At 51.5% G+C, this 17,998-nt stretch overlaps 1 protein-coding gene across 10 annotated transcripts in view; it reads right to left on the bottom strand.

Annotated features, from left to right (window-relative positions):
* The window catches only part of EBF3 (EBF transcription factor 3), a 119,067-nt gene extending 101,284 nt beyond the window's left edge, over nt 1–17,783 (bottom strand). For 2 of the 10 annotated variants that reach the window (XM_078434984.2, XM_078434981.2), the window contains exons 1-6: nt 17,047–17,775; nt 16,805–16,961; nt 16,375–16,438; nt 15,616–15,671; nt 12,632–12,705; nt 10,961–11,029 (exon numbers count right to left, since the gene is read on the bottom strand). In XM_078434984.2, coding sequence (XP_078291110.1) covers nt 10,961–11,029; nt 12,632–12,705; nt 15,616–15,671; nt 16,375–16,438; nt 16,805–16,961; nt 17,047–17,180 — 554 coding nt within the window. In that variant the 5' untranslated portion in view covers nt 17,181–17,775. Of the gene's footprint in view, nt 1–10,960; nt 11,030–12,631; nt 12,706–15,615; nt 15,672–16,374; nt 16,439–16,804; nt 16,962–17,046 lie in introns of all 10 variants that reach the window. The other 8 variants (XM_078434987.2, XM_078434985.2, XM_078434989.2 and 5 more) reach the window with 7 other exon arrangements.
* Nucleotides 17,784–17,998: the final 215 nt, after the last annotated feature.

Here is a 17,998-nt window from a genome sequence, read left to right as displayed (position 1 = left end):
TTTTACGTTTAGTGGAGGCCGCTGACAAATATTTTATTCAGAGCATTAGTAAAAGTTTCCACTCGTTAGGAGATATCGCTTCCATTTCCTTCAAAAAAAAAAAAAAAAAAAAAAAATCCTGTTCCCAGCTCTGATTTGTTAAAAAACAGAAAGGGAACAAGAGTAAAGCAAGTAATGTAACAGAGAATAAATCAAAACATGATTAAAAAGACCGTAGCAGGTTCCAAATCACATGCCCCTGGCTTCGCTGCCTGTGCGTTGCTGGACCCTGCCTGGCGAGGGTCTGCCCTGCCGACTGGTCAACTCTGTGTGACCCCCAGCACACGCAATAAATTACCATAACACACAACTCTGAAACAATGTAAATTAGTTACTGCTCACAGGCTAATAAATGGGAACAAATGTGTTTGGGGCTGGAATGGGGTTCTGGATGCTCTAATTGCTGGGAATAATTATAATGGGGTCTCAGGGAACGTAAGAAGTCACTTGTCGTGACAAATGCCCCAGCCCAGCACATACGCTTCTGACCACGAGAACGGGAGCAGACAAATCATGTCCTCCCTTAAAGTTAAATGGACTCCTAGACCTTGCTTAATTCACAATCGTGTACGAAAGCCTTTTCGAAACGGTAAGGCACATCCACGTGTCATATCGTTCTCAACCAAGGCAAGTTTATTTTTACTGCCAAGCGTTTTCTGAGACTGTCGTGGGCACGCTATATGCTAAGAGCAGCGCGTCCAACACAAAAGCTTCGGTGGCCAGCAGAAACGGGAGAGCATCCGCCGTTCGTTAGGGCAGCGGGAGAGAGCAGGATGTATCTTTGAGCTGCACAAAGGCACGCCTCTGGACGGGGAACCTAGCCGTTTATTAACTTGCATAACTCATTTATTTGTTCAAAGTAATGATCTTTGGGAAAAGGGCTGTTATATTTAGAACCTGCTTGTCAAATTTAATAAATGATAGTTATTGCCATTTTTTCCCCTGAAAGCAGTTTTCCCAGATCCTTCTCACCTTCCCTGGGGTCCCCGCCGGCCAAGGACCGATGGGCAGCCCACGTCTCGGTAACTGATGGCTGCTGCCCGGTGGCCGGCTCAGGCCGGTGACCTCGGACGGTAGGGATGAGCATCACGTCTAATCCAATCCCCCACTTATTTCCTGACCCAATCTTCCTGATGTCAGAGGACAAATCGCTTCATTGAGAAAATGGAAATGGACGGGCGAGATCCCTTTGGTAGCAATTCCAATAACCAAATATCAGGAAGGAGACAGGAGAGAGGTTGCTGGGGACCACCCCATCCCGGCACACTGATCTGATTTACAAACCTCTCCTAATGTGAACCAAATGCTCTGGGTGTGAATTCATACTTCGCCATAAAACCCTTTCGTTGCTCTGTCTCATATTAAATACCACATATAACTCTCAGCAGGTTTTATGTTGTGTTTCACTGTCAGCAATGGCTAAAGCTGGCCTAACATTTTGTTTGGCAATTAGGAAAATTTGTAGTTTAATTTATTAAACCAAAAAAGCCAACAACTCCGCTGAATGCTGAATTCATTCCATTTTCAGGCCACAGTGTAGTATTCTGCCTTCCGATAATTTAACCGTTCTCCTTTTATGGCCTGTGCTATTTAAATATTCCAAAGAAGTATTTCTGGGGGTGGGAGGTGGGGACCCAAATAATAAGCAAAATGGAGTGACACCACTGAAATAAAGTCTCGGTAAAAAGTTTTCATTTCTTTGCAAAGGAGCCAGCTGTTTTAAAAACAAAAATGGGGGTGGATCACGTAAACTTCTGAAAAACCCACAGACAACATCCAAATACCAAAACACTAACTGCTATGATAAGCTCACGAGTAAGGGAGTTTACTCCAAAGACACAGTCAATGAAAGGGAAAACACTGCCCAGAAACCTTTCATAAAGAAAAAACAGAAAAACAGAAATTCAAAAAGTATTATTAGTGGTTATAAAGCTATAAAAATACATGGAAGGCTCTTAAAATATATTTTAAGTGAAAGAAGCCAATCTGAAAAGGCCACACTGTGTGATTCCAACTCTATGACTGACATTCTAGAGCGGGCACAAGTACAGGCCCAGTATGAAGATTAGTGTCTGCCCGGGGCCGGGGGTGAGGAGGCGAAAAGGCAGAGCATAGATGATGGTTAGGACAGTGAAACCACCCTGCATGACATTGTTGTAGGAAAAGACCTTTGGGACGCACAGCATCCAGAGTGAACCCTAACTAAACAGCAGACTTCGGTTTACTTACAACATATCAGTGCTGGCTCATCAATTGTAACAACGTGCCTCACTAAGGCAAGACGTTACCAAACGGGAATATGGGAAAGACTTTGTACTTTCTGCCCAGGTTCTCATGTTTCTGTAAACCCAAAACTGCTCTAAAAAAATGAAGTCTGGGGGCGCCCAGCTGACTCCGTCAGGGGAACATGGGACTCTTGATCTCGGGATCATGAGTTCGAGCCCCACCACCAGCCCTGGGCCTAGAGCTCACTTAAAAAATATATATATATATATATCAATTTTTCCAAAAAGCACTCTCAGACCACCTTGGAATCTATATCAAATGCGGAGGAAGGAAATGCCAAGTAGGGGTGGTTTGTCGCTGGCCACAGGTGTGGACTCCGTGGCCCTGCTCCGTGACCACCCCGTCCTCAGCCCTGCTTTGTGCCTCCTGGTCTTTCTTGTTGGCCACAGGATGTCATTCCACACAGCTGGATGGTCCTGTGACCTGAGCGGCAACAACTTGGAAAGGACATCTGCATAAACTGGTCAGGACGGGATTTGGGTACCTGCACACCACACCCCCGGATACTGAAGGTCTTAGAAAACCCAGGGCCTTCTCAGGGAGGGCCCCCCCCTTCCTCAACAGGACTGGACAGGACCATCCCCGACCCCTCCCCAATGCCTAGCTGGTCTTGTCGGGTGTTGGTTGAGGTGAAAGGGGCACCCTTCCCTGCTGCGCCTTCTGTGCAGGCCCCGTCCCCCACCTAGAGTCAGGGTGACCTACCTGCCTGCCCCCACACGTGCCTCGGGAAGGCGTGCCGCCCACCTGTGCCTACAATCGAATCCCACACTCTTATGCTACACATAGGTCACCCTCGGATGGCCCCACGCCAGGGGCGGCCTGCAGACCCATTTTCCAGTGACACCACCACATCCAGACCCGCCATTCCTGCGAAAAGTCTCCGTCTCAGTGAAAACTTACATCGGGCTGTGAGGATGTGCAGGAAGCCACTGCTGAAGCCTTTACTCGGACGGGGAGATGGGGGCTCAGGCCAAGGCGGGTCTTTCCCCCTTTGGAACTTCATCATCAGGAGGGCAAATGTTTTCAGGGCCTTAAACGCTGCCCAAGTTTTGTCTTGTTTTAACACGGCACCCTGCCCCCCACTGCCTTCTGCTGAGAGAGAGGGAAAAGGGAAAATACAGGCAATGAGGGAGGAGGGAGGTGGGAGGAGGGAGGAGGCAGGGGAGAGCGAGGAGGGAGGAGGGGGAGGGGGCAGGGAGAGGTGGGGGAGGAAGGGGAGGCGGAGGCAGGGGCGGCTGGAGCTGCCCGTCAGGGCTAACCGAGGCCTCCTCCCCAGATGTGCGAGCAGCTCCCCTCCACACCCAGCAGAGGCAAGCTGGAGCCTACTCCTTCCGTCCGCGGGGCCTGGGCTCTGGGTCCTCCAACGACGCAAACTCTGAGCCCTTCCTTTCCGCACATGTTAAACTCATTTCCTAGTGAATTACTGGGGGAAGCAGGGCTGCCCCTGTGCACGCTCACACGCGGCACTCGGTCCACCGCTGGCTCCACAGCCCCGCGTGCATTTGGAGTGTTTTCTAGCTGAGCAACTTCCAGCCAAGGAATTAGAGGGAGAGTTCTCATTTGTTTTGTTTTTAAAGGGAAAGGGAAACCAGTGATTCAAAAACAACCCGTTACAGTTTCCCTGCCCCAGCCCCCACCGTGCCCTTCATCGAACTGGTCGCAAATGTATAGCATTTATTATGTTGATAGATAGGACAGACTGTTTGCTGAATAAATAGTTTTGAAAACAGCCTCTTCAAGCTTTCTACAATTTAATGAACCCTAGTTACCCCCAAAGACCGAGAAGCTTATAAAATACAATCCCCCCCCAAAAAAACCCTTAACACATAAAATTCCTCTGCTTATTTTTCTAAATTATAGCCATATTTTTATTTTAAAGCATTAATAATACCAGCATAATGTCTCATTATGTAGACTTTTGACCACAAACGTTTTGGGGAGATTTGCTAGGTAGATAAACAAACAAGAGGGGCTTGTGTTCTGGCGGGCTAACGGGAGGGCATGGTTTTCATTTTCTCCGAGCACAAGCTCCAGAAGCTGCGCCCAAGCCCCGGCTAAGCTCCTTGAGTTTTCACTTCCTGCACCCCTACTTGTCAATCACTTCCTGTCTGCAACGACAATTTCCATCATTAGAGCGTGCAATTTTTATCTCCTCCAACGCGCCGCCCGTTGCCGCTGTTAGTTTGAATTCTGATAAATTATTCACCATCTCTGAAAAGTAACCGAAATCACAGCATCAGCGTGAGCCGCCTACATGCACAGGGACCACCACCCTCCCGGTTTGTCTCCTAAACGCTCTGACGAGGCCAGCTCCTCCCGCTTCGGCGGCACGAGAAGGCCTGTGGCCAGCCCCAATTATCTGCTGGTGCACAGAGAGTAATTATTTGCTTCCTGTAAGCATGCGTAACAGAACCCCGAGTTTGGACGGCTTTCCATAAGGTAATCCAATTCATCCAAGCCATCCTAACACAATTACAGGCACTGGCAATATCTTTGCTTTTCACCTGATAAGGCTGCCGCAGAGGCACGGAATGGCTTGCGTCAACATACCTCCTGGACTATAGCTTCTGACAGGCCCGGCTTCCAGCCCCTCCCCTCCGCCCCCTGCATTTTCATGCCTGCGTGCCGCCCCGGGCTCCTGCTTACAGCAGCAGCAGAGGCAGCAAAGAGGCTTCTCCCTTGCTCAGGCGGTCAAGAATCCGAGTTGTTTGAGAGTGTTGCGGAAATCATGACGAGCGTGTGGCTGCTTTTAAAACCCAGCCTCTGCCTGGCTCGGCCATGGAGTCCTTGCCCAGGCCAGGCACAGCCATAAATCTCCGCGGGCCTCCTCGGCCTAGACCAGAGAGGCGGGCGCTGGGCCTGGTGGTGGCCCCGAACCACCGTGGCGTGTGGGGACAGCCAGCACACGGACTTTGCATGTATGATGTAGACTCTCCTCCGACCCTGGGGCTGCCGGGGGCGGGGGGGCGGGGGGGAGAACAAAGTCGGACCTGTTTCTGGTGTCTCCCTGTGTAAGTGAAAGCATGTCATTGTCAGACAGTAACGTAGTGCTTCCTCTCCTGTTTATTTTCAGAAGTTTATGGAAAAATGTTTAAGGGATGAATGAACTTTTTGCCTCTCCCCACTGGCGTGCCAGGGAATAAAACGGCCATTCACACCTGAGTGTGACAAAGCCAGATGGGGCCGGTGCCAGGCAAAATCAGATTCTTTGTAGCCACATCCATTCATCCCAACTGTGTGTTCCTGTTGCCAAATTCCTGGCCAAGGTCTTCCCTCCGCTGAAGTCCCAGCGTATTCAAACAGACCCCGAACCGCACCACGCCTCAAACCCACGGCAGAGAGCAAGAGGAGGGCTCCGGGATCCCAAGGCCTGTTCGCGGATAATTAGTCCCATCCTGAAGATAGCCCTATCCTGAAGATAGTCCCATCTTCAGGAAAACCGAGAAGGGAAGGTTCACACCAAACTGCACTGTTTTCATCGCGTTATGCAGATGAAGTGACGTGATGTCGTTTAGGCAGTTAATAAACAGTCTCCGTGTTGCAGGGCATCCAAATGCTACTGAATAGAACACCCTAGATCCCTGAATGATGTGTAATTAAAATTATTTTTAAAATCCTCCTTGACAGGCCGGGGCTTAGCCAAAATGTAAATGACATTAAAGAAGACAATGAATTTAATTTTATTTAATGTCCCTTTTTGCAGATCCTCATTTACATAGCATTTTTAACAAAAGCGTTGACCTTATAAATGCTGGCATTTGTACAGCTCCCTCAGAGTTGGATTTAATCACGCTCGTGCAAAGCCATGAGGGAGGAAGCTTTAAGTTCTCGGCTTGGAGATGGAGTAGGAATAAAAACAGTGGGTCTGGTCAAATGTTTATCCTCCCCGCTTCTGAAAACAACCTGACAAGAAGATGTAAAGGGCTGGGGAATAGCCCGGTGCTGTTTGTAAGGCTTGGTAATAATCATACATAATCGTTTGGAAATATAGCTAATAAAAAATATAATGAGTGTTCAGCAAAATCGGCATTAGGCCCAAATTACATGATATTAATACTTGAACAGGTGCAGAAAGGCGCTTTAAATGAGGTAAATGAATAAAATGTCCCAGAGCACAACTGTGTGTGCTGACAAAAAGTCAATGCCATGAATAATTCAGCGAGGGGGACCGCCAGCAAAGGTCGGCTCTCTTTGACCTTTGTGACAGGAAGTGAAAGGAAACACTGTTGACTAAAAAAAAAAAAGAGAGAGAGAGAGAGAAAGAAAAGAAAGGAAGAAAATCTCCAATCGGTCTTCAGCTACCGTTCTGCAATCACTTTAAAGGTGTAAAGTTAAAACGTGTAAATGAATCAAGGCAAGGCTGGGGGGGGGGGGTGGCAAGTTAAAATTGTTGGTAGTTAGCACATCAGAGTAAGGACAATGTGAAATCACAGACAATGAGAGGTTAAGTAAATAATATTTTTCTACAACCCCACGTCGATTATGTATAAAAATCTGAGGTCAGCCGAAAAGTATTTTCAGAGCCCACAGGGTTGAAATTCTGTAACAGCTGTTAAATATGACAAAACTTCCCTCCCCATCCCCCCCCCCCAAACTAAAGCTATTCCAAACTCTGTATGAAAGAAAATGGGATAAACAGATGTCTGGCTTCCAGACAGGAAAGTAGGACAGACTTGGAATGAGAAGTCTCCCCGACTCTATAGACCGATGCCAGATTTACCGGGGAGGGGGCGCTGCCTGCCACGGAGGTGCCAGCGAGCAGGACGCCTGAGACGGTGCCATCTGGAACCACCCCGCCGAGCACGCTCCCGGCACTGCGCGAGCACACGGCGTGCGACCCGGCCCGCGTGGACGGTCACGGCGCCCGGCGCCCGCCGCTTCGCGGGCTGCAACACGTGGGCCCGGGCGCCCCCGGTCCACCCAGGGGGGCCAAGTGCGCCAGGGAGGCGAGGGCGCGTGCCTTGCTGGGCACCTCCAGGAGGGCCCCGGGCGCGCTCACCAGGATGGCACAGGGGGAGCACGAGAGCCAAAGTGTGGTTCTGGTTTAGCAGCCACACCGACATCCTGTAATCATTTACAGCCCTTGGAATGTACGGGTGAAACGAGAGAGATTTATCTGTTCATAGTTGGGATATGTGGACAATGGGTGTTCCTAATGAAAACCATCTGCTTTTGTGTTTTCCCAGAAAACATTATTCCATGAGGAAAATGATACTCCCATCCTTTTCAGGAACACCGTAAGAAATTACATATGCATGTGTACACACACATACACACACACACACACGTGTACGTGGGTGCGTATGCACACGCACACCTTTCCCTCCCTGCGTCTGGCTCCCCACAGGTCACCGCGATCTACCGTGGACACTGTCCCGTCGTGTCCACTGACTGTGCTTTTACTTCCCAGCGTTATGCCTCTCCTTTCCTTTACCCCACAAGTCGTGACGTTAGCTTACGTCAACTGCAGTGTAATTGTATTTTCAGAGCTATAAAAGATGTTTGTCTGGCATTGTTTTATGAGGAAGACGACAGTTAACGTAGGTGAAACCTTCACGGTAAATTAAAAGGGTTTGATAATACAAAATATCCTCACTTTTCCCCCCTTCTTTCCTCTGAAGCGCGTCTTCCATGCTGTTCATGAGTATTTAATGCTTCTGAAAGACAACTAAGTTGTGTAATTAATTGATTTGAGGCATCGGAGTCTATAGAATGTGATTTCCCTGCCAGAGCGGGAAGCTTACTCCTCTGTTCTCATAACACAGAGAAGCAGTCTCAGCGTGCCGGAAGAGGCTCGGTGTGGGTTAGAACAAATGTGGGCCCATTGATCTCAATTCAGGTTGGAATTATTGGTTTATATCCTCAGGACAAATATGCCTTATCTGGTCAGAACCTGCTAAATGTATCCAAAGGCCACAAGGAGCTGGCGAAGCACATTGTATATAATTCTTTTTTAAGCCAACTAACCAAGTGATGACATTGCTGATGGGGACCTGTAGACTGACTCACCAATCTGATGGGATCTTTTATCCTGCAATACTCCAGAGGGAGCACAGGCTAGCAGCTCAACATGAGCGACTAATTTTAGGAGGCAACACCCCCCCCCCCCCCAGAAATGACTATCATTATGGAATTGAAACTCATCTCAGCTGTGAAAGACTGCACCTCTCTAAAGATGTTCCCCTCCTGCAGGTGTTTTTTTTTTTTTCCTTTCTCTGATTAACACAACTTGCCCTAGTGAACACGAGATTCTTCGCTTTCCCCCTAGAAACAGACCTTAAACTGGAGGAAGAGCCAATACGGCAACGGTTTCACGAGCATCTCCATCGGGCAACAAAATTAGTGTTTATCCACTGTCAGTGACAGCTCTCTTAAGAATGCTAAAAATGTACATTCTGTCATTACTTCTTTTTTCTTTTTAAATACATGAAATTTATTGTCAAACTGGTTTCCATACAACACCCAGTGCTCATCCCAAAAGATGCCCTCCTCAATGCCCATCACCCACCCTCCCCTCCCTCCCACCCCCCCATCAGCCCTGTCTGTTCTCAGTTCTGTCTGTCATTACTTAAGAAACTATCCTTACCTCAAAATCCCTAACATGGAAGGTGATTAAAATTCCTGTAAAATTGTCATATCTTTGAATTTAGAAGCCAAGTAGATTTTTCATCAATAATTAAGACCTCCAAAGCATTTACGCCAGGCGTAAATGGGGCTGCAATCCTCCTTATTCAAATAAACTTGGTAAACCCATTAGCCAAATGTTTTTACATTTTTCCCCTCCTCTCACGCTTCTGGAATATCAAATGATCACACACTTCTCTTAGACTAGAAAGGTTTCGGTAATCTCGGCACACACTTCAATTAACCAAATAGAAGAGAGCATCCAGACAAGAATGAAAGGGGACATTTCTGCATATCAAGGGAAGATATTTCCCACCGCGTGGATTAAAACTGAGTATTAAAAGGTATTCAGTATCAACAGTCGATAAATGATTGAATGGTACACAAACCCAACGTGATTTTGAAGGGAACACACAGTATCCCAAACGTTCGTGGAATCGGCACGACCCCTCCGTTATTGTGCTGACGACGTCACAATTTAAAAGGAAGTCATCTTTCTAAAATCTCACCATCTCACCAACCGAAGACAACCCAAAGAGGCACGCCTCACAATCCTGCATTGCCAGCAAACACACACCGCCTCTTCAGGCATCTCACGCTCAGACAAGATTCCAGGAGCTGCTCAAACACTTTTAGCCAGTCAAAAACAAAATAAAATGAATTCGGTGACGAGACGACAATCCAAGGCCGTACGATTTCCATAGCCACCACACTAAAGACAAATATAATTCTATTGATTTTTGGAGTTGGAGTTCTATAAAGTGTTGAACTTGTTCTCAATTGCCTGAGTGACGGCCACAACTGGTCAGCCCTATTTGATTACTAATAAGAGAGCTGTCCTCTCTGTCAGATACCGAACATTCTCCACTAAGCAAACAGCTATCCCAGCTAGTTAAACATTAGCATTGCTCTCCACTGGTGGTGCATATTTCTTTAGGCTTAACTCATAGAGTTTTCCGGGTTTAATTTTTCAGACACTGGACAGCAAAGTTCACGATCAAAAGATAACTTTGTAATGAAAGCTGCTGAAATTCAACCCCTCTTCAAAACCGTCTAACCCTCTGCCTCACAAAACTGGTGTCATATGTACAAGCCTAACATTTATTCGATTTGGGTACCAATTGCGAAATCTGCAGTCAATCACACGCTGGGCCTCTTACTGTTCCTCCCACTGTTGGGAAGAAAGGACTCCTCCTCTCCTCCAGGTCACCGAAAGCCAGCGATTTGGGTGAGTGTTGGAAGAGGAGGGTGGAAGGGGATGTTTTTGTTGTTTCGACCACAGCAATGCCAAACGCACGTTAGCACTATTAGGACTAATGATTAGTATCTTAAAAGGATGCGACGTTGCCCAAGGAATATGATAAATCGCAAGATGAAAAGCAGCAAGGTAAAGAATGCATACAGCTCATCTAGTTATGGAAATTAATGTTGGAAAATGTAACCAGCGTGTGTAATTAGTTTCAATTATAACAACTTTGGTTTGTTAGTTACATATTTGCTACTTGACATAAAGCGACAGCCACAATTGGAAAAAAATTAGGAGACATTTTGCAGCTAATTGAGAGCAGATTAAATTCATTCTAACACTGGGCAACAATTACAACAGTCAACGCCACCCAAGTCTCAACTTCAGCTATCATCCGAGATAAAAACAAGGCAAAAATGAAATACTTGTTAACAAATTAGCAAAAAGCATTTTATGACATATCTCTGGGTTGAAAGCCAGCAAATCTCCAGGCATAAAGTGCTCCTCACAGTGAGAGCAGTGGCAGATGATACTGCTTCCCTTGACAACTCGCAAGCAATTACTGAATCCCCACAGAGCGAGCCACCAGGTTTCCCAGTCAACCCACCTGTGCATGATAACGCACGCGGACAACAAATGGTGCAACTCGCAAGATGAGCTCCACACCAGACTCCAAAAAAACGGAGCAGCTAGAAACCGAGCACAAGCGAAAGGGCTGGGCTGCTGCTGCGGGTTTGTTTTGAGAAATGAAGAAGTCATCCTTACCTGTCAATGATTACAGGGTCTGAGGGCGTTTCGTTTCTGTTGCCACAACTTTTCTTGTCACAGCACCGGCTGTGGAGCAATGGTAAACACTGGTTTCAGTACGCATCGCGTCCTTTTATGCCCAACTTGTAATTTTTTTTTTTTTTTTTTTTTTGAAGCCTGACACTAAAGCGGTCTGAGTAGAGACAAGTTCTCCTACCACAGCAGTCTGGCAAACGTAAACCCAGGGAGCTCGTGTGCTCTGCGGCTACACTCGTGATGTAAGTTTCTACCGGAAGGAACAAAGTTGAACAGTGTCTGGTACCCTAGGAGAGCAGCCCGGCTCCTACAGAAATTCTGATGCTAAAATATGGAAAGCGTGTTCGGTGTTTGTCTTTGCAATGAACTGAGGAGAAGGGGAGGCAGGAGGCTTGGGAATAACTTTTCACAGCTCCCGCTTTTGTTTACCTCTAATTGTCAAGCTGTTATTTCTGGAAAAGGTGCAAGATGCCACCTTCAACCAATATTTCTTTTGGGCATTTATTAATTATCACCACAAAGGCACGCATCAATCTATCAGAAACTTCCATTGTTCCTTCTTTAAGCCCACCTTAACTCCGTTATTGAAACTTTAATTAAAGCAGAAATGAAACAAAAATGTTATGCTTCTTGCATTTTAAAAAAGCATACTTGTATAATGGTTACATGTCTAAATTAGCTAAATTAACACCATATGGTTGGCAAAGTATATAAAGCCTTTTAAAGCTGACAGCTAAAGTGATTAAAGAAAGTCTACAGTCTTCCACTTAGAGCTTAAATCACATCTGTGCGCTTTCTATGTTAATTGCAGTACATGCAGAAGTGGATAATAAAGAAATTCCACTTTATTGGTTGTAATTTATATTTATTACCTGATATGAGAAAAAGTCAGCTTTTGTATATTAGCGCTGTAACAATATGTCTGCTCAGAAATGGCATTTAGGCAACAGGCACCGTAGCCAGGCAGAGTATGCCCCTCAGAGTCTGCGGCCTGCTACTGTCGCCTGCAGACCCAGGCCCTTGCTACGCCTTGCAACTATGTTTCACATGCCGCACATGCAAAGTCAATGATGCATTTTTATTTGCCATGTAGGGGTGAGACTCTGGTGGTACTTAGAAAAAAACAGGTGGGAAACTGCTCTTCTGACAGAGATCTCAAGGAACGCGCGCGCAATCTAACAACAATATGGACGAGGCATCGCCACTCTGGGGAAGAGGTTAACTGACGGAATCACAATCCAATTCTCACATAGGCTAGCGCTGGCATAAGTACAGAAGAGTTTCCTTTTTATCAGTAACAGACAGTTGCAGAGCTCGGGACGCCAGTGCTTGCGAAGGAAGCAGTAAAATGAGTCCCAGCGCTGACTCCTCCGGCTCCGGGGACAGAGGCGTCACCCAGGACCCGTTTTCCTTTTTGACTGCACGAATTAATCCGCTCTGCTGAGCAGCCGGTGGCGCTGGTCGTCTCCGCCGGGGAGGGAGAGAGGAGAACGGGCTCCTCGGTGGCTCGGGGTGCAGACTCGGGCCGATTGCATTTCAATCGATGCCCGGCCCGAAGTTGGGCGGGGTGGTGGCGCCTGCAGGCAGCGTCCTTTGTGGACGCAGCTGGCGCCGAGGCCGCCCGCGCCCCCACTGCCCGCGCCCGCCGCTCACCTGCACATGATCTCGTGGGTCAGCAGCACGCGACACATCTCCGGGTTCTTGTCCTGGCCCTCGTACACGATGGCCTGCGCGGGGGGGGACAAGCAGAGGCGGGGGTTACGCGGCGCCGGCGGCTTGGGCGCCCAGTCGCCCCGGGCGCTGCGGGTCTCCCGGGCGGCAGGTGCACTGCGGGCCAGGGGAGGCGTCACGGCCCAGCCGGGCCACCGTCCCGGCAGAGCCCCCTCCCCGCACCACCCGCCCCCCGCCCGCCCCGGGGCGCAGGGCTAGGCCGCGGCCGGCCTGCTCTCCCTGGCGCCCGCAGGGCCTGCGCGGGGCCCGGGGGTCGGGAGGGTGGCGGCCGCGCCGGGGCTGGGTGCTGGAAGTAGGGGTGGGGGGAGGCGGGTAGGGAGGCCCGGGCGCAGGGCGCGAAGGGGCTCGGGGCGCCGGGGCCCCCTCGGCTGGCCGCGCCGGGCCGCGTCCTCGGGCCATTGTCTCGCCGGAGTTCCAATCTGCGTGCTGCAAACAGCCGGCGCCGAGGAGCCGCGACCGCCGCAGCGGCCGCGCGCCCCGCTCCTCCCGGCCTGCCCGCCCGAGCCAGGTGCCCGCGGTGGGCGGCCGGGCCCGGGGCGCAGCAGCCGCACGTGGCCGCGCCGGGCGCCCCCGGGAGTGCTCAGGGCCCCGGGGCGCCCGGGCCCGCGCGGCCACGTGCTCCTCGCCGGATGATATTTGCAAAGAAAGTGCTAATGGCCAATCTGGTGTTTATTTTGAAACTGCTAACAATGATTTTTCTCGGGTAAAAAGGCAGTGTCTGCGCACACGCTCGGGTGGGTTTTGAGCAGAGGCTCCGCCAGATGGTGCGAAGGCCGAGGTGCGCTCACGACCGCGCGCGGCCCGGCTCCGCCGCCGGGAACCCGAGCCGGGGGCCGCCCGCACCAGCCCCACCGCCGGCCTCGCAGAAAAAGGAAAAAACGGGGGGAAAGGTCACTGGGGGAGGGGCAGGGGGCGGGGGCCGAGAGCCGCAAGTTCCCGGCAGAAAAATTCCACGGAAGGGGGAGGGGAGTCCCCTCTCCAGTTCCCTCCCCCCCGGCACCGAAAATTATCTGGAAATTACTTCCAATCTCCTCGGGCACTTCTCACACTTGCCTCCAGTTCCAGGCGGACAAAGCCCTTTCTCGACAAGGCCCGAGGCTGCCCCCTGGGAAGCGGGAAGGGTCCCCGCGAGCCCCTCCGCCCCAGCCTCCCTCCGGATCCGCTGGGAACCACGGCAGTGATGGGCCGCCTGGGGCTGCGGGGCGCTTGGCCGCGGCAGGCGCCGGCACTTCTCAGAGCCCGGCTTGTCCTCCGATGGATCCCCGTATTTATATTTGATTTATTTTTTATTTTGTAGCACAAACAGAAATCCATAAACTGTCGGTTCAGCGCCATTGACTCTTTGATCAGTTACTGGGCTATTTCTTTCCTTCTCCCCCCCCCCCCCCATCCCCGTCAGTGAGAGGAGATTAAATGCCTTTATTTTCAGCCCTGTTTATGTTGCAAAGGTGCACGGCTAAATGAACAATGAGAGTACATTGAAAACGAAGCCGCCTCCTCTATGCAAACCAGAGAAACTCACGGCTGCCTGCACCCACCTCTTAATTAGACCACTGCGGTTCCGACAACATTTAGCCCTCCTGTGCAAAGGAAATAGACGCACCCTGCCAACCAGCAGCCCCGTTTCGAGGCTTCTCTGAATCCCAGTGAAATAATCACCAAAGGGCACGCAGCTGCCTCCGTCTTTCTGACAAAGACACTACTTTACCTGTAAGATCGGTTTTACCCTGAGAGAAAACCAAAGTGTTTTACGCTGCAGACGTTAAAATCCAACGCGCTTGTTGCCTAGGTCAGGACCAACTTTTTAAAGGGGAAGTAAAATCCGAAAAAACTAACTGCTGTGCCGAGAGTGGGAAGCTTGCGTCCTGGGCTGCAGGAAGCACCCAACTCCTGTCCTGCTTGGCTCACCAACCCCTAAAGTTACCATCAAAAACGGAGGTGCTACTTTCTACTTGCATTTCCAAGCCTGAAGCCCACCTCGGACGTCTAGTTTAAATCCATCTGTGCCGAGTGGATTTAATTTTCGCATGGAACTTGCCCCTCCCCCAACACCATTTTAAGAAAAGTGGGGGTGGGGGGAGATCTTTACAACGACTAAACAACAGTACCACCCAGCACAAAACCAGCCAGACTGCACACTGTCAAAAGGCAATGAAGTGCTTTTCTGCACTTAATCACATTACTGATAGCCAACAGTTATCATCGGAAAAGTTGACCAAGACAGGTTAAATAATTTAATAAGGAACTGCTTGTAATTATGTTATTTACAAGGTATGACAGAGGGTGGGAGAGGGGAACAGAGGCAGCTCCCAGAGCAATGGAGGGTGTGGGTGGCCCCTGGAGCTGGGAGTTTGAATTATGGAGAGGGGAGGCTGAGAGGTGAAGACGGGCTAGCAGAGAACAAGGTGACTTTTCACCCCAACACATTTCACTTTTAAATCCAGATCAACGTCTCGCGTTACTAGACCATCACACCGGAAAGGGGGGAAAAATGAACTAATCAAGCCCAACTCAATGGGCTTTGGAAAGGACTTAGTTGCCTTTGTTACAGAAAAAAAAAAAAAATATCAATGAAATGATTCCAAGCAGAGAGAGAGAAACATTTAAAGATATACAAGAGGGGGAGCCTCCTGAAATTTCTCTCTCAAATATTAATTACCATAGCTAATTAAGACAGCATTGGATTCCACGCACAAGCCATCTAATAGAGCATATATGTCCTATTGTGATGACAACAGTAACTACTTTACCAATCGCATCGTTTATTCCAATAAATATGGAATTCTCATTAGCATGTCAAGGAAGCCAAGTGGAAAACAAGTCCAGAGACCCATCTGCCCTCCTCTCAACCCCAGGACAACCCAGCTGAACAGTGGAAAGTGGTGTGGAAGCTTAAACTTTCTCACCTGTTTGGTCATTGAATCTATGAGGCGCACATACAGGTCCTGCTCCGTTCTGACTCCTGCAAAAAAAACAGGGATAAATTCTCATCAGGATTTTAGCAAGGGCACCTGGGGCACGGGGCTGCTGCTGCCGCCGGCCGTGATGCAGCAAAACTCAGCCATGCCCTTTAAGAGGCGAAAGGGAACCCCAATCGCTTCCCCTGCTCTGAGTTTCTTTTCGTCATCCGGAACCTCTAAGACTCTTAGGGTTTGCACTGGAAGGTGCAACAAATTTGCCAGGCTGCGAGCAGGCCCGGTGGCTGCACCGGGTGGGCCCATGTGGTCATTTATTTTTAGAAAACAGAAAGCATGAAATGGAAACTGAGTGAGAGTTTGAACTCTTTCTAGTGTCTCTCGAGGATTTTTTTTTTTTTTTTCAAAAACTCGTGCACAGGAAGTCAGTTCCGCTCCGCTTATGGAGCTGCCCCCATCTCCATAATTAACATTAATTTGCAAAATTGAAAAAAGTCACTTAAAAGTGATGTCCTCCTGAAGCCCCATATCGATCCCCCTTTTTACTTTCTGCTTCGAGCCCCACCGGTTAATCATGTGAAGTGCCATCGACTTATTGATCGTTTATGTTTTGTTTTCCTTCTATGCCACGAGAAGATTTCGTGTTTACATCCGTGTCATTTTAATCTCGCAATCTTGGTGTCCGTTAGCCGTCTCGGGAAAGGAGGGCGAGCCCGGGCGGGGCGGGCGGCGGCGGCGGCGGCCACTTACCGTTGCTATACAGCAACTGCAGTTTATAGTGGATGCCGTTGTTGGTTTTCTCGTTGTTGGGCTCCTGAAAGTAACGATAAATAATTGCGTTTAGTGCGATCGGCGTCCGGCGCGGCCACCGCGCTCGGTCCCCCTGCGCCACCGAGGCCCCGCGGCCTCACACATGGCAGGACCCGTAGCTGGGAGCGGCGCGGTGATGTCACTTTCCCGCTGGAAGCCCAGCGTCCTCCTCGCCCCGAGCGAGTCCGGGGGCGCGCAGAAGTTGCGCAGCCCCTCGGCGGTGGCCCGGGCGGCCGCACGTGGCGGCGGCGGGGGCGCCTCGCCGAGCGGTCCCCGCCGCCGAGGGGGGCACGCGGGGCCACCGCGCGCGGGCACCGCCCGCCTCCCACTTGTAGAAAGGTGGAAGGTGTGATGGTGTGCGGGCACTTACTTTCTCTTTCTCCACGAAGTCCACAAAAGCGGTCCTTTCGATCTCCACCGGCTGCCCCTGCCTGTCGTAGAGCGCCAGCACGAAGTGGAAGAAATTGGACTTCCGGAGGTTGGAGGGCGGCTGCTTCTCGAAGTGCGCCCGCGCCAGCCCCACGCCGCTGCGGGAGGAAAGGGACAGCGGCCCGGTGAGGAGCGCGGCGGCCGGGGCCGGGGCCGGGGCGCGCGGGGGCGGCCGGTACGTACCTCTGCGCGGCCGTGTTGGCGTCCACCACCCCCGCCGTGTGCATCCACGAGCGCACCGGGTTCATGCCGCTGCCCAGCGGCTCCTCCTTCATGGTCGTCCCCCCGCGCGGAATATTCTCCTGAATCCCAAACATGAAAACTGCTGGCGGCGGCCGCAGCTCCCGGCCGAAAGCGCTTCCGCGAGCAGCGGCGCTCGGGGCTCGGCGGCAGGCGGCTACCCTGGCCGCGCTCGCCCTGCTCGGCGCCTGCGGTCCGGCCCCGCCGCCGGCTTCAGCCCGTCCCGGGCAGGCGCCACATACACCAGCGGCCGGGGCGCTCCGGACGGCCGGGGGGGCGCGGAGGCGGCTACACCGGCGGCTACACCGGCGGCGGCGGCGCTTCGGAGGAGCAGGACGCGGTGGCCGCGGCGGCGGTTGTTGTTGTTGTTGTTGTTTGCAGGCGCGCTCAACGTGGTGTCATCCTAGCCAGGCGGCGTCCGCGGCTGCAGGACACTGCGGGATCGCCCGCTTCTGGCGCGGCCCGCCTGCTCCAAAGACAAATAAACGGGGCAGTGAGTGCCGCGGCGCAGTCCCGGGCGCAGGCGGGGCGCGGCGGGGCCTGGAGCGGCGCGCGCAGCGGACGGAGGCGCACAAAACTCAGCCCTCTCTCCCCGAGGAATGGACCCTTTCCCGGGAGCCAAAACTCGAAGCCCCCGGGAGCGGCGCTGTCAGAGGGTGACGTCGGGGGGCGGCGCCTGCGCCATATATGGGAGCGGCCGCCCCTCGCCGCGCCCCTCGCCGCCGCCGCCGCCGCCGCCGCGCTCGCTGACTGACTGCCTGACGGCGCCGCGAGCCGGCCCGAGCCCCGCGAGCCCCGCGAGCCCCGCCGCCACCGAGCGCCACCGCGCGCCGCCGCCGCCGCCGCCCCCGGCCGCGCTCCGCGGCTCCTCGCGCCCACCCGCGGCCCGGGAAGT

The sequence above is a fragment of the Panthera onca genome, chromosome D2, assembly GCF_046562875.1.
Source record: "Panthera onca isolate mPanOnc1 chromosome D2, mPanOnc1 haplotype 2, whole genome shotgun sequence".
NCBI lineage: Eukaryota > Metazoa > Chordata > Mammalia > Carnivora > Felidae > Panthera > Panthera onca.
The sequence above is the reverse complement of the archived record's forward strand: the minus strand, read 5'-3'. Positions and strand labels throughout refer to the sequence as shown.